The 24,743-nt window shown below is 44.3% G+C and overlaps 1 protein-coding gene across 15 annotated transcripts in view; it reads left to right on the top strand.

The window, feature by feature from the left end:
* AGBL3 (AGBL carboxypeptidase 3) overlaps nt 1–24,743 on the top strand; it is a 91,563-nt gene that overhangs the window by 1,418 nt on the left and 65,402 nt on the right. For 11 of the 15 annotated variants that reach the window (XR_011387475.1, XM_008258136.4, XM_051848979.2 and 8 more), the window contains 3 exons: nt 1,037–1,097; nt 10,900–11,085; nt 23,785–23,892. Coding sequence is in view for 13 of the 15 variants with exons in the window: in XM_008258136.4 (XP_008256358.3) it covers nt 1,037–1,097; nt 10,900–11,085; nt 23,785–23,892 (355 nt within the window). In the remaining 2 variants the exon portion in view is untranslated. Of the gene's footprint in view, nt 1–1,036; nt 1,098–10,899; nt 11,086–23,784; nt 23,893–24,743 lie in introns of those variants that run through there. The other 4 variants (XM_051848978.2, XM_051848977.2, XM_051848987.2 and 1 more) reach the window with 2 other exon arrangements.

Raw genomic sequence — 24,743 nt, forward strand, 5'->3', positions numbered from 1 at the left:
GTACTATGTACTTAATGTACTATAGGAAAGATAAACTAAATGACTGAGTTTCTTTTGCTTTGTTTTTAAAGATTTATTTATTTATTTATTTGAAAGATTTACAGCGAGACAGAGGCAGAGAGAGAGAGAGAGATCGATATCGATTGATCTTCCATCTGCTGGTTCACTTCCCAATTGGCCTCAACAGCCAGAGCTGGGACTATCTTAAGCCAGGAGCCAGGATCTTAGTCCGGGTCTCCCACTTGGGTGCAGGGGACAAGGACTTGCGCCATCTTTTGCTGCTTTCCCAGACCATAGCAGAGCTGGATCAGAAGTGGAGCAGCCAGAACTTGAACCAGCATCCATGACTGTTTTCTTGAGAAAATATTTTGGGCAAGATTCTCCTGGATTTTTAAAAAAATGTGACTTAAGTTGTTATTAAGGTTGTTTATTTTATTTCATGTCCACTTATTTTCTTATGTGTTCTAGTTCTATTGTGTTACACCACAGTATGTATCATAGTAGGACCTGTTTGAAAACTACCTTGTTCACGATGCTGTTAATGTGGCTCTGATGTCACAAAGGAGTGATGTAGAAGAAGAAAGGAGGGGGAATGTATTATTTAAAAATATTTTGTCTGATAGTAGTACATCATTGTTAAAATAAAAATGATCATGTATGTAAATTAAGGTTCCTAACTAAGCCCTCCCAAATGATATGTAACCCTTTAAGTTGATGACTTTGTTTTTTTTTTCTAATGTCAATTGTTTTCGCAAGTGTGTCAAGAATCTTCACTCTATTGCCTCCCTGCAGTCACCATCATGACCATTTCCAGGTGGAGAGGAGGGATGAAAGATGAGGACTTGACGTCGGTCTCAGGATAGTTCAGATGTTGGGATACTTTGATCAGTAGCCCATAATAATCCTGTAGTTTTCTCATTTATTAAAGGTTAAAGCCATATACCCAGTCCCAAGTAGTATGATAAGTATAAGAAATTTAGGAAGGATTTGGAAATTTGATTTTTAAAAGAAATATTTGAAAATTCTTTTGTTTTAGGATGAAGATCCTTTCATGAAATTTCTAAATGAAGATATTCATCAGTGTGCTCTTTTAGCAGGTTTGAACCTATCCATGTATTTTCCTTCGTTTTTATCGTAAGATCTTAAGTGGATTAAAATGTAAGGAAACTGAAAAAGATTGTCAAGTTGAGTAATAAAAGAATAATTATTCTGGTGGGTAGGAAGAGCAAATGTTGTATCCACTTTTATTAGAATCCTTCAGGGGTTCAGACTTTGCAGGTTTTAGGTAAACCTGATTTATATTAGAAAATAAGTGAGAATATATAGTGATTTTTTTTGGTTTTAAACAAAAATTTATCTAAGTTATACAAGTTTTATATATTTCATATAGATTTAGGAATATAGTGGGATTTCCTCTCCCTTCTGCCCATATTCCAACTCCTCCCCCCACCTCAGATTCCCATTCCTAATTTACAGTGATCTATTATCAGCATACTTAGTGATCATATAGTTAACCCTACTCTACATAAAGAAAGAAGAAGAGAAAGAAAACTCAACAAACTAAAGCAAAACTGAATGAAAGAGTGTTCCTTAGTAGAAGGGACAAGGGCTATTGTCGCTCCCCCTCTTCGTGGAGGAACGACACAGGACCCTGCGCTGTTCTTTTGTCTGCTCGGCCCTCCCCGGGTTTGCTGCTGGTTCTTCCCCGGGTTGGCTACCGACCCTTCCACCTCCGTGGAAGGGCGGTTCCCCCTAGCCACTTTCCCCACTTCCACGGGGGAGCGGCACACCACCGGCCAGCTCTCTCGGGGGCTGCTCAGGTGTTATTCGGATAGATGTTCCTGGTGCATGTTGTCTCTCTCCTCCTTTATAGTCCTCTTCCACCAATCCCAGCTCTGCTACCCACACACCAAATACGCTGCTCTCCTCCAATCAGGAGCAGGTCCTGCTGCTTATTGGTTGAACTGGAGGCAGCTGTGTGGAAGCTGTTTCCTCCTCTCCCAGCGCCATATTGTGGGAGAGCAGATGCACAGAACAAGTCTTAATTCCAGTAACTTAGTCCAGTCCGGATTGCTCCCCACAGATCCCCCTTTCTTTTTATTTTTGGTGTTGATACGCGCCTGTCTTCGGTGCCCCGTGGCACACACTCTGCTCTGCTTGCTAGAGTTGCCACAGGTTCTTACAAGTCCTATCAATCAGGAAAACCGAATCCGGGTCCTCTCTTCGCCATGTTGTGAGGAGGTTTTTAGGCGCTGATGCGTGCCTGTGTTCGGTGACCTGCGGCTCACACTCTGGTCGAGCCGCTTGCTGGCGCTTACCGCCTTAATCAGGCAGACCGAATCCAAGCCTTCTAATTGCCATGTTGAGGGGAGGCCTTTCTATTTCTCTATTTCTCTATCTCCGGGCATTCCTACTTCTCCCATTTTACTTCCATCTTCCAGCATTCCTATTTCTCTCATCTTACTTCTAAACTTCTGTTTCTCTTATCCCCGCAGCTTCCCGCTGCCCGCCGCCCGCCCCGAGGCTACTTCTCGGCGGCTTCCCGGCTGAGCCGCTTCAGCCCGCGCCTCTCTCATCTGCGCAGCTCGGCTTTGCGCGGCTTGGCTTCGCGCGCTCCGCGGTCTCCACGCCCTTCGCGTCTGCACCACGGCCTCGCGCCAGCCCCGCGTTCCCTATGTACTTGAGCCCCGCACGCTCTGTCTGCACGCGGCAGCCTCCGCGAGTCACACAGCGTAGCTTACGTGTCCGCCACTAGCATTCAATCTAAGTTCCCCGGGCTAGCCTGGCGAATTCAACCCAGCTCACGTTTCCGCCCCACGATCTGGCTTCCCGTCCTTTGCTCCCCGGGCTAATCAGACGGATCCCAATCTGGCTTACGTTTCAGCTTCTGGTTTCAACTTTTCGCCCCCTATTCCCGGGCTAACTTGAGAATCCCAAAGTGGCTTTCATATCCGCCTCGGCCTGCCCCCCGCGGCTTCAATTTCCCTAACATTTTTCTCTACCCGGTATGTTTCCCCAAGCTTTCTTCCAACAATACTCCTCCCTCATTTCTCCTGGCCTCTCCCCACAGTCCGCATCCGAGTCTGTTTGTTCTAGCTTTCACTTTCGCTTTCGACCTTAGAGATTTCTCCCAGCTTCCCCCCGTAGTCCGTATCTGAGTCTATGCCTAGGCTTTCAATAGCTTCTTCCGGCACCTTTTTCGTCCGGCTTTTCCCTAGGCTGTTTGCTAGTCTCTCTCTCCGATATTTTCCCTAGGCTGTTTGCTAGTCTCTCTCTCCGATATTTTCCCAGTTCTTCCCGTTTCTTCCCTCCTAAGTTTGCTATCCGTCCTAGGTTTCCTATCCGAGTCACGGCACCACTATGTCGCTCCCCCTCTTCGTGGAGGAACGACACAGGACCCTGCGCTGTTCTTTTCGTCTGCTCGGCCCTCCCCAGGTTTGCTGCTGGTTCTTCCCGGGTTGGCTACTATCCCTTCCACCTCCGTGGAAGGGCAGTTCCCCCTGGCCACATTCCCCACTTCCGCAGGGGAGCGGCACACCGCCGGCCGGTTCTCTCGGGGGCTGCACGGGTTCCCTTAGATGTTCCCCATAGATGTTCCCCATAGATGTTCCTGGTGCAAGCCGTCTCCCTCCTCCTTTATAGTCCTCCTCCGCCAATCCCAACCCGGCTGCCCACACGCCGAGCACGCTGCCCTCCAATCAGGAGCAAGTCCTACAGTTCATCGGTTGAACTGGAGGCAGCTGTGCAAAAGCTGTTTACTTCTCTCCCAGCGCCATATTGTGGGAGAGCAGATGCACAGAACAAGTCTTAATTCCAGTAACTCAGTCCAGTCCGGATTGCTCCCCACAGTGCATGTTGTCTCTCTCCTCCTTTATAGTCCTCTTCCACCAATCCCAGCTCTGCTACCCACACACCAAATACGCTGCTCTCCTCCAATCAGGAGCAGGTCCTGCTGCTTATTGGTTGAACTGGAGGCAGCTGTGTGGAAGCTGTTTCCTCCTCTCCCAGTGCCATATTGTGGGAGAGCAGATGCATAGAATAAGTCTTAATTCCAGTAACTTAGTCTAGTCCGAGTTGCTCCCAGTTGCTCCCCACAGATCCCCCTTTCTTTTTATTTTTGGCGTTGATACACACCTGTCTTCGGTGCCCCGTGGCACACATTCTGCTCTGCTTGCTGGAGTTGCCCACAGGTGCTTACAAGCCCTACCAATCAGGCAAACCGAATCCGGGTCCTCTCTTTGCCATGTTGTGAGGAGGTTTTTAGGCGCTGATGCATGCCTGTGTTCGGTGCCCTGCAGCACATGCTCTGCTCTGCTAGAACTGCCTGCAGGTGCTTACAAGCCCTACCAATCAGGCAAACCGAATCCAAGCCTTCTCATTGCCGTCTTGCGGGGAGACTTATTGGTGTTAATTCGTGCCTGTCTTCAGTGACCTGCGGCGCATAAGCTGCTAGCCGCCCGCAGGTGCTCACCACCTCCCTAATCAGGCAGACCGAATCCAAGCTCTCTCATTGCCGTGTTGTGGGGAGGCCTTATTTTTCTTTATTTCTCTACCTCTGGGCATTCCTATCTCTCCTATTTTACTTCTATCTGCCAGCATTCCTATTTCTCTCATTTTACTTCTAAACTTCTGTTTCTCTTATCCCCGCGGCTTCCCGGCGCCCGCCCCGAGGCTGCTTCTCGGCGCCTCCCCCGCGGCGGCTTCCCGGCTCTGCGCAGCTTCCCGGCGCCCGCCCTGCGGCGGCTTCCCGGCTCTGCGCGGCTTACCGGCTTCTATTCGTGCCCCATGCACTCTCCCCGTTCGTGCCCCGCGCGCTCTCTCTGCACGCGGCGGCTTCCGCGAGTCACACAGCCTAGCTCACGTTTCCGCTACCGGTATTCAGTCTAAGTTCCCCGGGCTAACCTGGCGAATTCAACCTAGCCTACATTTCCGCCTTACGGTTTGGCTTCCCGTCTTTTGCTCCCCGGGCTAATCTGACGGATTCCAACCTGGCCCACGTCTCCACCTCTGGTTCCAGATTTTTGCCCCTTGTTCCCCGGGCTGACTCGACGAATCCCAACATAGCTTACGTCTCCGCCTTGGCCTGCCCCCGCGGCTACATCCTACCTAACATATTTTTCTACCCGGTATGTTTCCTAACTTTTCTTCCAACAATATTCCCCTCTCATTTCTCCTGGCTTCTCCCCACAGTCCGTATCCGAGTCTAAGTTTCTTCTAGGTTTCACTTTCGACCTTAGAGATTCCTCCCAGCTTCCCCACGATAGTCCGTATCTGAGTCTATGCCTAGGCTTTCGATAGCTTCTTCCAGCACCTTTTCCGTCCGGCTTTTCCCTAGGCTCTTTGCTAGTCTCTCTCTCTGGTATTTTCCCACTTCTTCCCGCTTCTTCCCTCATAGGTTTCCTATCCGAGTCACGGCACCATTATGTTGCTCCCCGTCTTCGCGGAGGAACGACACTAAACCCTGCCTAGGCTTCATATCCGAGTCACGGCACCATTATGTCGCTCCCCCTCTTCGTGGAGGAACGACACAGGACCCTGCGCTGTTCTTTTGTCTGCTCGGCCCTCCCCGGGTTTGCTGCTGGTTCTTCCCACGTTGGCTACCGACCGTTCCACCTCCGTGGAAGGGCGGTTCCCCCTAGCCACTTTCCCCACTTCCACGGGGGAGTGGCACACCGCCGGCCGGCTCTCTCGGGGGCTGCTCAGGTGTTATTCGGATAGATGTTCCTGGTGCATGTTGTCTCTCTCCTCCTTTATAGTCCTCTTCCACCAATCCCAACTCTGCTACCCACATGCCAAATACGCTGCTCTCCTCCAATCAGGAGCAGGTCCTGCTGCTTATTGGTTGAACTGGAGGCAGCTGTGTAGAAGCTGTTTCCTCCTCTCCCAGCGCCATATTGTGGGAGAGCAGATGCATAGAATAAGTCTTAATTCCAGTAACTTAGTCTAGTCCGAGTTGCTCCCAGTTGCTCCCCACAGGCTATAAACAATCGTCCATTCTCAAGAAGGTCTCACGCCAGCGCATTACACTTCAGGTGTCCTATTGCATCAGATCAGGGAAAACACGGTATTTGTCTTTTTGGGATTGGCTTATTTCACTAAGTATAATGGTTTCCAGTTGTGACCATCTTATTGCAAAAGACAGGATTTAATTTTTTTAGCAGCTGACTAGAACTCTATAATGTTTATGTACCATAATTTCTTTATCCAGTTAATAGCTGATGAACATCTGGGTTGATTCCATATCTTAGCCATTGTGAATTGTGCTGCAGTGAACATGGGGGTACAGATAACTCTTTGATATACTGACTTCTTTCGGTTTGGGTAAATTCCCAGGAGTGGGGTTGCTGGGTCATTTGGTAAGTCTATCAGATTTCTGAGCTGTCTACATACTGTCTTCCACGATGGTTGCGCCAGTTTACATTCCCACCAGCAGTGGATCAGGGTACCTTTTCCCCATATCCTTGCCAGCATTTGTTGTGTGTTGATTTCTATATGTAAGCCTCATTGTAAAATCCCATGTGGTTGTGATTTGCATTTCCCTGATGGCTAGTGAATCCTGAGCATTTTCGCAAGTCTCTTGGCCATTTGAACTTCCTCTCTTGACAAATGCCTGTTTAAGTCCTTCACTGGATTGTTGTTGTTGAATTTCTTGAGCTCTTTATATATTCTGGGTGTTAACCCTTTATCAGTTGCACAATTTGCAAATATTTTCTTCCCTTCTGTTGGTTGCCTCTTCACTTTGCTGAGTGCTTCCTTTGCAGTGCAGAAGCTTCTCAGCTTGATGTGATCCCATTTGTCATGTTTAGCTTTGATTGCCTGTGCTTCTGGGAACTTCTCCAAGAATTCTTTGCCTACGCCAGTGTCTTGTAGACTTTCCCCCATGTTTTCTAATAATCTGATGGTATCTGGTCATAGATTTAGGTCCTTGATCCATTTTGAGTGGATTTTTATGTAGGGTGAAAGGTAGCGGTCTACTTTCATACTTTGGCGCATGGCGATCCAGTTTTTTCAGCAACATTTGTTAGAGACTGTCCCTGCTCCATAGATTGATTTTAGCTCCTGGCTGTAGATGCATGGATTGATTTCTGGAGTTTCTATTCTGTTCTATTGATCTTTAAGTCTTTTTTTGTGCCAGTACCAGGCTGCTTTGATTATTACTGCCCTGTAGTATGTCTTCAAATTAGCTGTTGTGATGTCTCCAAATTTTTGTTTGTTGTGCAAGACTGTTTTAGCTATTCTATGTCCCTTATATTTCCATATGAATGTGAGCATAGTTTTCTCTAGGTCTGTGAAGAATGTCATTGGTATTTTGATTGGGATCACATTGAATCTGTAAGTTGCTTTTGGTAGTATGGACATTTTGATGATGTTGATTCTTCCAATCCATGAACATGGAAGTTTCTTCCATTTTTTAATATCTTCTTCTATTTCTTTAGTGCTTTGTAATTTTCATCGTAGAGATCTTTGACATCCTTGGTTAAATTTATTCCAAGATATTTGATTCTTTTTGGAGCTATTATGAATGGTACTGATCTTAAAAGTTCTTTCTCATCCGTGACATTGTCTGTGTTTATAAAGGCTATTGATTTTTCTGTGAATAACTGCCTCTTTAAATGTGTTTACAGTTTGACTCCCTATAAATCGACACAATGTACTGGAAATGCATCTTAATTTAAATGAAATATACTTATAAAGAATTACCTTTATAAAGTCATTCATTTTTAAGTAGACATGTATGTGGGCATCTTGATGTGCACTTGATTTTAAAAAATTTATAGACTTAGATTTATACTTTCAGATATTAAAAGTATTTCTACTGATACTTACATATGTATCACAGGTAAGGCCTTTCTGAAAACAAATCTCCAGTTTTGAGGGCACCATGATTCTCAGATTATGCGTCTTTGTAGATCTTTTTCTTTATTTATCAAAACCCGTGCTTAGAGAAATTTTGTATGCTTTCTCCTCGGCCCTTGTTTTCTTTTGTTTTTTCCTTTGCTGCCCTTTCAAAAATTATGCCATTCTGCTGGAAGACGGGAAGTAACTCATTCTTTTAAGTAGCAGTTCCATGAGTGCTGGAGAAAGTCAGAATTATTTTTTACCGTTATGTCTGTTTGTATGCCTTCTTGGTATGCATTGCCTCCTGACAGAGCCCTTTAATTCTCTTTATGTTGCTTCCATTGTTAAGGATTATTTTGTGTGGTTCAGTTTGTCGGGCTTTTTTAAATTTTTTTAAAGATTTATTTTATTTATATGAAAGACTTACAGAGAGAGAGAAAGAGAGGTCTTCCATCTGCTGGATCAATCCCCAGATGGCCACAATGGCCGGAGCTGTGCCGATCTGAAGCCAGGAGCTTCTTTGGGGTCTCCCATGTGGGTATAGGGCCCAAGGACTTGGGCCATCTTCTGCTTTCCCAGGCCATAGCAGAGAGCTGGATCGGAAGTGGAACAGCCAGGACGCGAACCGCCCATATGGGATGCTGGGGCTTCAGGTCAGGGCTTTAACGTGCTGCACCACAGTGCCGGCCCCTAGTTCATTGGCTTTTATTTGTGGCTCTTCATTTTTGTGTCTTAAGTTACAAAGGCCTTCCCTACCCACAAAGTCATCCATATAATCATCTAAATTTTCTTTAAATACTTATATTTGTTTGTTTGAATTTTGGTATTTAATTGATACTAATTAATTTTGTGTTGTTTTTTGAATGGTTTAAGACATGCACCTAATTTTATTTTTTAATACATAGCTAGCTACTGTGCCATTTTGTAGTCCATTACTTTATTAAGTTTGCCCTTTCAACGGACCTGGCTGCTCCACTTCTGATCCAGCTCCCTGCTGTGGCCTGGGAAAGCAGTGAAAATTGCCCAAGTCTTTTGGGCCCCTGCACCACGTGGCAGACCCAGACCCAGAAGAAGCTGCTGGCTCCTGGCTTTGGATCAGCACAGCTCCAGCCATTGCAGCCAATTGGGGAGTGAACCAGGGGATAGAAGACCTCTCTCTCTCTCTGCCTCTCCTTTCTCTGTGTAACTCTGTGACGTTCAAATAAATAAATCTAAAAAAAAAAAAAAGTTTGCCCTTTTTCCCCACTGATTTGAAATATCACCCTTATCATATGACATTTAACATGTCACGTGTATCATATAGTAAATTCCATCAATCCATTCCTGGACTCCATTCCATTTCATTGAATCACTGTCATACTGTATGTTGTAAGAGCTTTAAATTTGATATTTTGTTGGCCGGCGCCGTGGCTCAATAGGCTAATCCTCCGCCTTGTGGCACCAGCACACCGGGTTCTGGTCCCGGTTGGGGCACCGGATTCTGTCCCGGTTGCCCTTCTTCCAGGCCAGCTCTCTGCTGTGGCCAGGGAGTGCAGTGGAGGATGGCCCAAGTGCTTGGGCCCTGTACCCCATGGGAGACCAGGAGAAGCACCTGGCTCCTGCCATCGGATCAGCGCGGTGCGCCATTGGAGGGTGAACCAACAGCAAAAGGAAGACCTTTCTCTCTGTCTCTCTCTCTCACTATCCACTCTGCCTGTCAAAAAAAAAAAAAAAAAAAATTGATATTTTGTTAATTGATAAGGCAACTTTCTGTTCTAATTCTGATTTCATCAAAAGTTGGAAACAATCCAAAAATCATTAGTAGGAGACTTGTTAAATACATTACAGTGCATATGTTCAAGGTATATGTTGTACCATACAGCTGGGGTGTGACATTGACATTTGTCAGAAAGTAAAAGACAAAGAACAATATATTCAAGATTGGCCCAGTTGAAGGTATTGTTGAAAGATGAGCTTTGGCACATAGAATTTTAAGAGTTTATTTGCGCAGTTAGCAATTCACAATTCAGCAGCTCAACCAGAAGAGGCTTGGAGGCTGCAGCTGAGGGACAGCAGGGAGAACCTTTCGTAGGGGGATTGCAGAAGCAAGCGGAGGAGTGGGCTGCTCGGCTACAGTGAGCGGCAGCCTTACAGGGATTACTACACGGAAAGTCCCGAGTTAAAGGTGGGTTCACAGTTTGTGTAGCATCAGAAAAGAAAGGAAATTGATGCCACCCAGATTTTTTTTTAAAGATTTTATTGTAGAGTTACAGACAGTGAAAGGGAGAGACAGAGAGAAAGGTCTTCCATCCAATGGTTCACTCCCCAAATGGCCCCAACAGCCGGAGCTGTGCTGATACGAAGCCAGGAGCCAGGTGCCTCTCCTGGTCTCCCATGCGGGTGTAGGGCCCAAGGACTTGGGCCATCCTCCACTGCCTTCCCAGGCCACAGCAGAGAGCTGGACTGGAAGAGGAGCATCCTGGACTAGAACCGATGCCCATATGGGATGCCGGCGCCGCAGGCAGAGGATTAACCTACTGCACCATGGCGCTGACCCCGCCACTCAGATTATCACACTGAAAGAGAAGGGGCCAGGGCATGGCCTTGTTGTGGCAGCCCCGTTATATTCTGTGTGAATTATTGTGGGGTTGTGTTACTCAGTGGCCCTGAGATGGAATCTGAGGGAAAGCTGTGAGAGTTCACCAACAACCTTTGAGAACACAGTTCCAGCAAGCGGTGTGGAATTAGTCCGTGAACGTATTTCCCTTCTTACAAAACAGTGTGATCAGGTGAATCAAAAATGGGTGATTGCTAGAGAAGCTTCAAGAAGCAGATATATTTAGAGTAGCAGGGAGAATTTAGTGTAAATTAATAGGATATATGGTCAACAACTGGTTTTTAGCTATTTTGAAGATCAATTATCACAAAATTTCATTAGTACCTTTATTAAAAGTGCCATTAATTATTAGATATTTATAATGATAGCCACAAATATTGACAGGAAAAGGAAAACCATATAAAAATTGCAGAAATCCGGGCCTTTCGTCTCTGCATTCGTGACTGTTTGGATCTTCTTTTCAGCCAACTGTAATGGGGACCCTTTCTTCCCTCGGACGACACAAATACTGTTGGAGTATCAGCTGGGGCGATGGGTGCCGCGCCTTCGTAAGCCACGAGATTTGTATGGTGTCTCCTCCTCTGGCCCACTGAGCCCAACGAGATGGCCGTACCACTGTGAGGTCATTGATGAAAAAGTACAGCATATCGGTATGTCTGTAGTGGTTTTGGGAATTCAGACGTTAGCAAACTTACTTTGCCAACTCTGGTTTTAATGAGGGAAATTAATGGTATTAGAACAGTGCATTCCAGTGGGAAAATCACGTGAGCCACATATGTTAATTTTTAATTTTCTAATAACTACATTTAAAAAGGTAGAAGGAAAAATATAAAACTAAGTGTTTTAATATATCTTTAGCCCAAATTTATCCAAAAAATTTCACGTTCATTTGTTTTGTAAAAGCCTTCAGAATCCAGGGTGCACTTATACTCACAGATCTCTCAGTGCAAATCAGCCATATTTCAAACGTTCACCGGCTCACTGTGCTTAAACGCAAAGGCCTAAAGCTGTGTAATGGTGAGAATTTAGAGTAAATTAGTAGTTTATAATGTCAACAACCAGTCTATGGCTATTATGAAGATGAATTATCACAAAGCTTGGTTAGTGTTTCTATGGAAAAACGCTATGTGCTTAGCCCCCTACAGCATTTTTAGTTCTGAACAATTGTCGACAGTGTGGCTGTGTTCCAGGCACAGACCCCTGGGTGAATTCACAAGCTGTGCTAGGCTGCCCGTCCGCTGGGCCTGCCCTCGCTGCTTCCTGTGCGTTCTCCTCGTTTTTCCTCGCTCCGTGTGCCTTCAGGGTGTCCTTGTTGTCTTGTGCCTCTTACTGTCTCCCTTCCTGCTCTTCTTTTATAATCTCTCTCTTTATGCCCTTCGTCTCTTTTTCTTTCCTTTCCTACTTTCTACATCTTTTCTTTAAAGGCTCTTAAGGGAACTGAAAGAACATATCTTAGTATGCATGTTTATGTTTACATATGTCTGCATTCCCAAAGGTATTTTTCACTCTCCTAGATAAACCTTACAGCCTGATCTCCATGGTCCATGCCCAGGCCTGATAAAAGCCCTTCATCGTCCCCATCTCACTCCACTGCTTTTACCTTTTGTTGATTATATTACGTCCATAGACGTTACTGCCAGTAGTTCTCCTACAGGCATTCACTGGTGAATACAATTTAAAATTGTGTAAACTTATTATAACCATCTGTACCTACTATCGTGCCTACTTAAATTAGATGTGATATAAAAGTACTTGAAAACTGAGTTTTCTACCTGAACTCTCAGGTCAGTGGGTAGATAGATGATTGGTTGATAGATAGATGATAGAAAAGGAAAGAAAAGAAAGAGAACTAATTTTTGTTTGTGAAAACTGATGTTACTTTCCCCTAATAATTCAAAATCAGTAGAGTTAAAATATAGGAAAGAATTCATGATTGATAGTACTTACAGGCATGCAATAATTATTACATACAATAATGCTTACAAGCATCACTTCCTTACAAAGATCGCTTCAGCTGGGTGTGGCTAAGTGTGTATCTAACTTCCGTGGTTCAGGGCATTGCTGTTCATTTTTCTCCTCTTAGCCCTTGTGCCATCGCCGCCAGCCCTCTTTGCTGGTCCTCCCTCCTTTAGGGAGAGAATGAGAACTCAAGCAGAGGAAACGCTGCTGTGCCAAGGAATCTGAATCTCGTAGAAGCCTTATTTGTACCTTGTTTGGGACTCGCAGCCCCTCATGATAGATACATCTGTGACAGTGGGAGTGAATAAGGAGGAAAGGAAATCCCTCCTGCTTCTCGTGTGATCTGTGCCAGTTTCTCTCCTTTCACAACAGTGAGAGAAAGAGAGCAGAGACCCAAGGGGGGTGCGAGACCCTCTGCATCTCAGCACCCCCCCAACAGCACAAGTGCTCCTTGTATTGCGTATTTTCTCCCCATCCCACAGGACAGCCCACTGCACACCCTCAGTGCACCACTGTGGTCCTTACCCTTCCCAGCCTCCCCTCCCACGGGACAGCCCACTGCACACCCTCAGTGCACCACTGTGGTCCTTACCCTTCCCAGCCTCCCCTCCCACGGGACAGCCCACTGCACACCCTCAGTGCACCACTGTGGTCCTTACCCTTCCCAGCTTCCCCTCCCACAGGACAGCCCACTGCACACCCTCAATGCACCACTGTGGTCCTTACCCTTCCCAGCCTCCCCTCCCACGGGACAGCCCGCTGCACACCCTCAGTGCACCACTATGGTCCTTACCCTTCCCAGCCTCCCCTCCCACAGGACAGCCCACTGCACACCCTCAGTGCACCACTGTGGTCCTTACTCTTCCCAGCCTCACTTCCAACTTTGGTTTTGCCCTCAGTCATATGAGTAAGCATCAGTGGTTCAGAACAGAGAACATTTCTGTTCTCCTTGGTTGTTTGGTAAGACCCACACCACTCCAGAGACTTTTCAAATGTGAGTAGTTGTATTTCATTTGAAATTTCAAATATATTTCCTTATCAAAGTATTGTTTTAAGAGTGATTAGATTCCAGGGTGCGTCTTTCAGGTCTCTTACATGTTAAATGGACATTTGGCCCTGAACCCAGCCTCCACCCTGGTAGTAGCCAGGACGTCCAGGTACAGATACAGCCTTTCTAAGCACAATGCTCCCCAGGTCCCTGCAGTCAAGAAGGAAATCACAGATCTCCTGGGGGCACCGTCTGTGCAAGATGAAGTCATACTGGGTGGAAGCTTCATTTGGGGCTGTCCTTTACATTTTATTCACAGTCTGTGTCCTTGAAATATTTGCAAGCTCTGCTGGGCTCTCAAGTCAAATGCGATATCTGCTGCATCCTCACCTGTGAGGAATCAGTCATTCCTCGTTGCTTTTTCTGCTTTGGTTCCTAATACATCAGAAAACCTCTTTCCCACAATCCTGTTTGCCGCAGCGTTGCCTGGACCTTGCTCTTTTTTACTTGACTGTTGCTAAGAGATCACCAGTGTGGATACTGAAAGGACTCACAAGACCCCACCGAGCATTCTATGTGCCAATTTTTAAAGACCAAGGACACGGGGCAGCAAGAGGAGGAAGCTTCTGGCAGTTGTTGGGTGCAGAAGACATCCTGGCGCAAAGCACCCTGGAGCCTCATTCACACAGAGACTAGCTTGTCTCTGACGGAAGCACCTAGGTCCTTGTGATAAATCTTAGCTTCAAAAGAACCCCAGGCAGAGGTTCCCAGCAGGTCCTCTCCAAGCCAGGTGGTCTGACTGCTTCTGCCAAGGGAAAGTCCTCAGTCAGCAAACTGGCTGTGGGAGGTCACCAGAGTTTGAGCTGGGAAACCCTGCGTTGTTAACCTGACTGTTCTTATCTTGGCCAGAGGCAAAGCTTGGCATCCAGACTTGCCCAGAGATAAAAACAGAGCCTTTCCAGTCCAGCTATAAAGTAACTGCCCTACACAACCATCTGTCTTGAAAGTCTTTTCGTATCAATATATACCAATCTCTTATTTTTATAAACTGATACATTAGTTTCCATTAAACAGATAAACTTGGTTTCTTGTTAATGAATTTTAGGTATATCCAGTCTTTGACGGACTTTCGTATGAGTTGTTTACTAGTTCATAGACAGATGGAGTAAATTCCTAGAATTTCTGGTAGGAGGATACTCTAAAATTACCTTCTAAGAAGAAATGTAACAATTTACAGTCCAAAACAGTTTATGAGGATGAGCAGGGTCCCCGAGACCACTCTCCTGTTGCTAGACTCAGAAAACTAAAAATCCATTTTACTCATAAGCACAGTTACACTGAAAGAATACAGATTAAAAGCAGCAGAGGTGAAAGATACATAGGGCAGAGTCCAGGAGAGACTAGGCACAGGTTTCCAGACCCTCCCAGTGGAGTTTTACAGATAACACTCAATTCTCCAGCCACGATGTGAGATGGCACATGTAAAGTGCCGCCAGTGAGGGGAGGTTGGATGGACCTTGGTTTCTGTTGGAGACTGATCGTGTCTGCATGGAACACCCACGTGGCTAACCTTAGTTTCTTTCTCTCTAGCCTTTCCAGAGTTCAGAATTGATACTGAGTGGCCTACAGCTCCCATACCACAATAAGTCACGTCGTCAGCATTCATTGTCTGATATGGCTCATGGTCAAGGGTGGACAAGGACAGTCTTATCACACAGGATATTCCAGGGTCTTACAAGTTAGCTTCCAGGAGTTTGGCAAGATTCATTCTTCTCTTTGAAATGTATAAGGCTCAGACAACTAAGACCTGCTGAGTTAATCACTCATGCCCAGGATCCCCTCTGTCTCTTGTCCTAGGCTTTCTTATTAACAAAACGATTATATGTATATAATTAGATGTTATATATATATATGTGTGTGTGTGTGTGTGTGTACTTATATATGTATATATATATATGCATCTACATTTTGAAAAGATTTTATTTATTTATTTGAAACGCAGAGTTAGAGAAAGGGCGAGATGTCTTGCATCTGCTGGTTCACAATGGCAAGGGCTCGGCCAGGCCAAAGCCAGGAGGTGGGAATTCCACGCAGTTCTCCGATGTGGGTGCAGGGGCCCAGCCATGTGGACCACCTTCTGCTGCTTTCCCAGGCACATTAGCCAGGAGCTGGATGAAACGCGGAGCAGCCAGGACTCAAACTGCTGCCCATATGGGATGCTGGTGTCACAGGCAGTGGCTTAACCTGCTGTGCTTCAGTGCTGGTCCCAAATTAGCATTTTTGAATAACAGATACAGTAGTAGTCTCAGTACAAAGTTGTTTACAATTAAAAGGATCCAGTGTGGGATAGGAATAGATTTAAAGAAATAACTAATCTGTCTTATAAAGGCCTTAATACATTTTTATATTTTTGTAGTAATTGATTACTCATTTCCCTCTTTGGTACTCTGCTGTTTGTACCTTTCGATAAACTTGTGCAGAAATATTTGGCAGAGGAATTAACTCATACTAAGGTAAATACAGTTCTTACTCAGCCCAGTCACCCCCCATTGATATATCCAAACGAAGCTTTAGCTCTGTTTCCCAGTACACTTGATCATCAATATCAGTATTGTTATGTGGCTTTTGTGCTTCAAAGTAAACAGGAAAGTGAAAATACATCTAGAATGGGAGAAGATATTTGCAAATTCTCTCACATAGGGCTTGTATTCAGACTATTTAAAGAACTCTTAGAACTCAAAAATTTTTTAAATGTGCAGAGGCTCTCAATAGGTCAAAGAAGATAATAGGGGTGGGCACTGGGTGTGCGACTGATTCTTGGGAGACATGCATTTCCTATCTGAGTACCTGGGGTCAAGTCCTGACTGCTCCGGATTCCAGCTTCCTGGCAGTGTGTACTCTGGGAAGCAGTAAGTGATGACTCAAGTGCTTGGACCCCCACCACCCACATGGGATACCTGCATTGAACTCTGGGCTTCTGGCTTCAGCCTGACCCAATCCAGATGTTGCAGGCATTTGGGAACTAAACCAGCATATCTGACTTGTAATTATCAAAAGTGCCAAAGTCATAAAATATAAGGAAAGACTGAAAAATACTCCAGATTGAAGGAGACTAAAAATGCATGTGTAATTTAGCTTGTGTTATTGGTACAACCGACAAAATTCAGATAGGGCAACAGCCAGGCCAAAGGCAGGAACCCACAACTCATTCTGGGTCTCCCAAGTGGGTGGCAGGGATCCATGCACATGAGCCATCACCTGCTGCTTCCAGGATGCTCTTTATCAGGAAGCTGGAATCAGTAGAAGAGCAGGGACTGAAACCCAGGCACTCTGGGAGGGGTTGCGGGCGACTCAAGTGGCATCTCAACTGCTTTGGCAAAGGTCCACCTGAAACAATTTTTTAAATAAAAAATATCCTTGGAGGCTGGTGTTGTGATGCAACAGATTAAGATGCCGCCTCCCATATGATGATCCAGGCTGCTCCACTTCTGACCCAGCTCCCTGCTAATGCACTTAGGAAAGCAGCGGAAGATGGCCCAACTACTTGGGTCCCTGCCTCCCACATGGGAGACCCAGATGGAGTTCCAAGCTCCTGACTTCAGCCTGACCCAGTCCCAGCTGTTGTGGCCATTTGGGACGTGAACTAGGCGATCGAACATCTCTCTCTAAGTCTTCCTTTAAAATAAAATAAATCTTAAAGAAAAAGGAAATAATACATCCTCAGATTGCGTGAAAATACAAATGAGATTGCTATACCTTTTTAAAGGGTATAGCATTCCATTTTATATCTATCTTTGAAGACATACAGGGTCTTAGAAAGTTTGTGGAAAACACGTACTATGAAAACGATTAGCCAAGTGAGCTGTGGCACCGGCCTGTAAACTTATCTTTTAATTCCATCTTTCCATGAACTTTCTACCCCTCTGTGTGTGTGTGTGTGTGTGTGTGTGTGTGTGTCTGTATATGGATGGATAAATGATGTAAAACTTTTATGATATATTTTTGGTTCAGTATTTCTACTTCTAAGTAACCCAAAGATGTTTACACATATGAGTAAGCGCATATATTATAAGGATGCTCACTGTAGTATAAATAATTTATTAGAAACAACCAAAATGTCCATCAATAAAGACATATCGATAATGTCCATCAGTTGGTCAAATTGTGGTAATCCGTATGAGGGATCACCATATAGCTGTTAAAGAATGTATATTAAAGAAAAATCTTGTAAAAAATGTTTATTCTGGGGCCAGGGTTGTGGCATAGAAGGTAAAGCTGCTGCCTGCCACACCCATATGAGAATATGGATGCCAGTTCAAGTACTGGCTGTTCCACTTCTCATCCAGCTCCCTGCTAATGGCCAGAGAAAAGCTGAAGAAAATGGAACAAGTACTTGGTCCCCTGTTCCTGTGTGGCAGACTCCAAAAAGCTCCTGGCTCCTGGCTTCAGCCTGGCCCAGCCCCAGCCATTGAAGCCAACTGGAGAGTGAACCAGCACATGGAAGATATTTTCTCTGTGTCTCTCCCTTCCTCCCTGTAACTCTGACTTCTCAATAAATAAATAAATCTTAAAAAAATAAAAACACTTTTATTTATTTCAAAGGCAGAATGACAAAGACAGACAAATCTTGCATCTAATGGTTCACTCCACAAATGCCCACAACAGCCAGGACCAGGCCAGTCCAAAGCCAAGAGAGAGGAACTCCATCCAGGTCTCCTCCCACGTTGGTGACCAGGACCCACGCATGCGAGCCATCATCTGCTGCCTCTTATTACGTGCAGTTACAGGAGACTGAATTGGAACATGGAGGTGGGACACAGTCTCAGGCATTCCAATATGGGGAAATCTCCAAGATACTTTGTTAACTGGAGTGGGGAAAATAAATTGATCTGTGTACAGGATCATGCCATATACATAAAGAGGACATTGTGGTTGACCTCAGGTATCCTTTCCACCTCGGAGGATTAGTCTCGGTCAGTGCATGGTACTGTTCTGTTGGCAGCCACACTGTTTTTGGTTTGTAACCAGAAGTCTTGGATGCTCTCCAACCTGAGGATGACAAAGACAAAGAAACTGAACTTTGGATGACCAGTGAGCAAATAGTGCCATCCCAGGAAGTCAGCAAGTTTCTGGATTTCTGGATTTGTGAGATAATGAATTTTATTATTTTTTAAAAGAATTATTTTTATTATTTATCTGAAAGAGCTACACAGAGAGAGAAAGAGAGACAGAGAGAGAAAGGTCTTCCATCCACTGTGCTGATCCAAAGCCAGGAGCCAGGAGCTTCTTCCGGGTCTCCCACACAGATGCAGGGGTCCAAGGATTTGAGCTGTCTTCTGCTGCTTTCCCAGGCCATAGCAGAGAGCCAGATAGGAAGTGGAGCAGCTGGGACTTGAACCAGCACCCATATGGGATGCCAGCACTGCAGGCAGCAGCTTTACCCTTTACGCCATAGTACCAGCCCTGAATTTTTATTACTTAAGTCAGTTTGCGTTGACAGTTTTATTACTTAGAGCCAAAAGCATTTTAACTAGATGGTTGAGAGTAACCCCTAAAAACACCACAGTGTTGATAAAGCTCATTGCTTAATCTGTACTTCCAAATTTTGACATGAAATATAAGTTGAATTAAAAAATCACTTGACAGGTGCCATGGTGCAGCGGGTTAGGCCTCCACTTGGGACACCTGCACGCATGTTAGAGTGCCTGGTTGAAGTCTCAGCTGTCTCAGCTGCTCTTCTTCCAGTCCAGCTTCCTCCTAATACACCTGAGAAGAAGCAGGTTATGACTTGAGTGCTTGAGTATCTGCCATTCACACAGAATACCTGGATTGAGTTCTGGGCTCCTGGCTTTGGACTAACCCAGCCATGACTGTTGCAGCCATTGGAGAGTGAATCATTGGGTAGAATTTCTCTTTCTCTCTGTCTGTTGTGCTTCCTTTCAAATAAATAAAAATAAATGCTTTTTAAAAAATACTTATCAAAAAGTTCCAAATTAAGACCTTATTCAGAAATTTTTTATTCCTAGGATTTATAAAATCATTTGCATATACTATATGAAAATGTAGGACCAAACAAAGATAAACTTGAGACAGTTAACAGAATGTCCTACAATATCCAAATGAAAGTTTTAAAAAAATGGAATATCCCACTTATGCTTTTATGTGAGTACTGTGAAAGACTGGATCCATTCTGGAGCTGTTAATTTTTATTGTATTTTTTTCTTCCATAAAAGGATGACAGATACAGTACAAACAAATGTGTTCCACATCATGGAGACACTTTGTAAATACCCTTTATTTTACTTTCTGAAAAAACAATATTCTGCTGTTATTTGAAGATGTGGAACTCCACACAAACTAATGAAAGGAGAGTAGAAGGAGACAGACTACCACAAAGGCAGAAAACTTTAAAGCATAATATTTGCCATTCTCAGAAGAGTAATGTTTTAAACTCATCTTTATACAGGAGTTAAATGCCATTTTCAAATACGTCCAGAACTCTCTCCTGTGCTAGTGATCAGGGCCTCAAGGAATCTTCCTTTGCATGAGATTTTTTTTCTTCATTTTTTTTTTTTTTTTTTGACAGGCAGAGTTAGAGAGAGACAGAAAGGTCTTCCTTCCATTGGTTCACCCCCCAAATGGCCGCTATGGCTGGCACTGCGCCGATCCAAAGCCAGGAGCCAGGTGCTTCCTCCTGGTCTCCCATGGGGTGCAGAGCCCAAGCACTTGGGCCATCCTCCACTGCCTTCCCGGGCCACAGCAGAGAGCTGGACTGGAAGAGGAGCAACCGGGACAGAACCAGCACCCCAACTGGGACTAGGATTTTTTTTCTTAAAAGAAATGAAGTGAATGGTGTAAGGCTGAGAGCGTGGTCTGGTCCCACATGTTAGCTTGCCAAGCCATTGCTAAGGCCTATAGAGAAAGGAGGTGAAGGCCAAAGTGGAAACTTCACAAGGTGACCCGTGAGCGATGATGGCGGAGCTGTATACTGATGGGTGCTCACATGATATGCCCATGCCAAGTGCAGTCTCCATTCTTCTGGGGCGTGGCTTTGATCCAAGGACAACTCAGAACAGTCAGTCATTTTGATACCTCATGAGACTTGAACTTTGAGAGAACTGAGAACCACACACTGGTTATCCACAGACACCTGCGTTTCCCTGGGACGTGATGACCACCCGCTTCAAGTCGTTTTTTAGCAGCAGACATCGACAAGGCCGCTAGGATATTCTGAAAATGGATTCTGAGAATATGCAAAACTAGCTAAAGACACCTCCAAAAGTATCGCTGATAACAAAGCAAGAAGGATTCTGGGGCTGGCGCTGTGGCGCAGCTGGTTAAAACCCTGGCTTGAAGCACTGGCATCCCATATGGGCACCAGTTCTAATCCTGGCTGCTCCTCTTCCGATCCAGCTCTCTGCTATGGCCTGGGAAAGCAGCAGAAGATAGCTCAAGTGCTTGGGCCCCTGCACCCGCGTGGGAGACCCGGAAGAAGCTCCTGGCTCCTGGCTTCGGATCAGTGCAGCTCCAGCCATTGTGGCCATCTGGGAAGTGAACCAGCAGATGGAAGACCTCTCTCTGTTTCTATCTCTTTCTGTAACTCTATATTTCAAATAAATAAATATTTTTTTAAAGAAGGATCCTAATCAGAAATCCATATTGTATTTTAAACCTACTAAAAACAAAATTCCTTAATGTGAAATATTCAGCAAATCTGGAAGCACTTTCATTTCCAGCACAAATCTCTTCTGCATAAACAGTTGTAGCTCTAAAATAGATTTATTTGCAGTGAAGATATGTCATACATAAAGCATTTATGCAAATAAGCTTATAGTACATCATTTAAATTTGAACAATAGTATATCAGAAACCCATCTGAATTGTTTGACCATGCATTCGTTTAGACACTTAACTGAGTACTCATTGTGTTTCAAATACAATGCAAAGAACAGTTTTAGTGCTGTGGTAAGTATGGGACTAAATGGAGCAAAAGCTGATCTGAAGTGAGTTTAGACTGATTCTCAAAGTATTATCATAGTAAACTTAATCCTTTTTTCCCCCCAAAGAAACCTTTTGTTTAACGAGTACAAATTTCATAAATACAACTTTAGGAATATAGTGATCTTCCCACCATACCTGCCCTCCCACCCCACCTCCTCCTCCCTCTTCCATGCCCAGTCCCTTTCTCCATTAAGGGGAAAAAAAAGAAACCTCTTCCCAGACAGTCAAGACAAGCACTGTTGAAGTCATTGCTTCTCAAAGTGTCAATTTCACTTCCACAGGTTTCCTCTTATGTGTTCTGTTAGTTGTCACAGATCAGGGAGAGCATATGGTATCTGCCCCTTTGGGACTGGCTTATTTCACTAAGTATGATGTTTTCCAGATTCATCCATTTTGTTGCAAATTACCAGATTTCATTTTTTCCCCTGTGCAGTATTCCATAGAGTACATATCCCATAATTTCTTCAGTCTTCAGTTGACGAGCATTTAGATTGATTCCATGCCTTAGCTATTGTGAATTGAGCTGCAATAAACATGGGGGTGCAGATAATTCTTTTATTTGCTGATTTCATTTCTCTTGGGTAAATTCCAAGGAGTGGGATGGCTGGGTCATATGCCATATTCAGATTTCTGAAGTGTCTCCAAACTGATTTCCATGGTGGTTTTACCAGTTCACATTCCCACCAACAGTGAATTAGGTACCAGCATTTGTTGTTTGTTGATTTCTGTATGAAAGCCATTCTAACTGGTGAGGTGAAACCTCATTGTGGTTTTGATTTGCATTTCCCTGATGGCTAGTGATCCTGAACATTTTTTCATGTGTCTGTTGGCCATTTGGATATCCTCTTTTGAAAAATGTCTGTTCAGTCCCTCGGCCCATCTCTTAACTGGGTTGTTTGTTTTGTTGTTATGGAGTTTCTTGATCTCTTTATATATCCTGGTTATTAATCCTTTATCAGCTTCGCTTTGTTGTTAAAGCTTTCCACTGCATTTTTTATTTTAAACTTAATCCTTATGTGCGAGTTCTTTCTTCGGTTCTAATGGTAGAGTTTCATGTTCCTTAACAATAGGGATTATTTATTAATAAATTAAAAAACAAATGAAGGAAATCTTTAATTATTTCTTTAACTGGGAAGTCTAAATATCACATGCAACTTTTGACAATCAACCTTCACAAATGCAAATAGCTGAATTCAGTTTTCAGAATGGACACTGTAATCTCAGTTCATAATTTTGGCTTGACTTGAATAAGGTTTTCAAATTTTCAGGAGTTTCACCTTTTAATTGTAATTAGCTTTATTACTTATCAATGTATTTGGCTGTATGTTGTTCCATTAAGACTACAATGCACAATGATGCATAGTTGTATCAATATGATAAACTATATAGTTCGTAAACAGGTTTGCCCGCTGTTCATTATGTTAAATACAGTTCTATTACTAAAGCAGATATAAATATAACGCCCAAAATGTTTGTCCAATGATGCTTGTTCCTTCATCACCAAATTCTTATTCCACTGAAAAATGCAAACCACTAGGGTATTTAGGCTATGAAATCATTTTTGTTTTACCTCCATCAAATGTGTCATAGGAAGATTTCAGCATTGTGACAGACAACTTTAAGAAAATTGGTCCTGAAAAGAATGAGGAAAAGCAAAGCTGGTAGTTAAAGGAGAAGGCGGGAGTGTGCTTTTCAAAGACAGAAGATGGGCCAGCACCATGGCTCACTTGCTAATCCTCCACCTGCGGCGCCAGCATCCCATATGGGTGCCGGGTTCTAGTCCCAATTGCTCCTCTTCCAGTCCAGCTCTCTGCTGTGGCCCGGGAAGGCAGTGGAGGATGGCCCAAGTGCTTGGGCCCTGCACATGCATGGGAAACCAGGAGGAAATACCTGGCTCCTGGCTTCCGATCGCCGTAGCTTCTGCCGTGGCAGCCATTTGGGGGGTGAACCAATGGAAGGAAGACCTTGTCTAACTCAATCTGTCAAATAAAAAAAAGAAAGCAGAAATCTGATCGTGTGTGTAAGCTTCTGGGACAGCCACTGTATAGCAAGAGACTTACGTTTCAGTGAAAAGAAGAGGAAACAATGGAGCAAAAGTCCCAGAGGGGATAAAATTACATCAAGGGCTCGGGAAATAGAAATTGTGTACAAAGTCTGTACTAACACAACGTAATGATGAGCTACTCAATGTCATACCTTAGAAGAACGTGAAAATTAAATGTCATTAGTTTTGTTTTAGTGTGACAGTGTTCATTGCCACCTCCAATGAACCCTTGCTAAGCGATGTAACACTGAATCTTAGCCTGGGTCCATCAATGAATAACTTGAAAGTATACAATAAAATTTTTCTTTTTGTTTTGAAGTCACATTTCAAGAATGTGTCATTTTTTTCTCGTTCCAGATTGCACTCCTTTGAATCCTGAGCCAATGTATATCCCAACAGGTCTAGAAATGGAACCGCTTTATCCAGATTCTAAGGAAAATACTGTGGTTTATCTAGCTGAAGATGGTAGGTGCCTAGTGAGAAATGTTGCTTTAAATCATAATTTGGTACCTGGGCTGATATCTTAGTTGCATTTGTTTTACTGTTCATGATGGAAAATTCAGATACCAGGAAGTCCTTGTCCATATGAAGATGTCTTCTTACATACTGATTGAAATGTTGATTATATTTTTGAAGGTATTCTGCAGTTTATGCAAAGTTGCTTTCAAACAAGGCTACATGTTGACCATTAGAATGGTGAATTATATTTAGATGGAAGTATGCTTATGTTAATTTTTAAAGATAAATCCAGTTGGCTGGCACCATGGCTCACTAGGCTAATCCTCCGCCTGTGGCACTGGCACCCTGGGTTCTAGTCCCGGTTGGGGCGCTGGTTCTGTCCCGGTTGCTCCTCTTCCAGTCCAGCTTTTTGCTGTGGCCTGGGAGTGCAGTGGAGGATGGCCCAAGTGCTTGAGCCCTGCACCCCATGGGAGACCAGGAGGAAGCACCTGGCTCCTGGCTTCGGATCAGTGCAGCGTGCCAGCCATGGCAGCCATTTTGGGGGTGAACCAACAGAAAGAAGACCTTTCTCTCTGTCTCTCTCTCTCTCATTAACTCTGCCTGTCAAAAAAACCAAAAAGATAAATCCAGTTAAATGCTCTACAACTACTGTGTCCTTTCCCACTGTGACTCGCATTCATGCAGTTTTCAGATGGTTTTCTTTTAATTTCCTGACAGATGCATTTCTTTGAGGGCTATTGTGTTTCATGATTAGTTTTTGTTTGGGTTTAATTAAGAAAAATCTATAGATCATAACTCACACTGGTGAGGTTTGAAAAGCATATCCACCCATGCTGTCAACACTGAGAAATGGGAGA

Source organism: Oryctolagus cuniculus, chromosome 3, assembly GCF_964237555.1.
Source record: "Oryctolagus cuniculus chromosome 3, mOryCun1.1, whole genome shotgun sequence".
In the NCBI taxonomy this organism is placed as follows: domain Eukaryota; kingdom Metazoa; phylum Chordata; class Mammalia; order Lagomorpha; family Leporidae; genus Oryctolagus; species Oryctolagus cuniculus.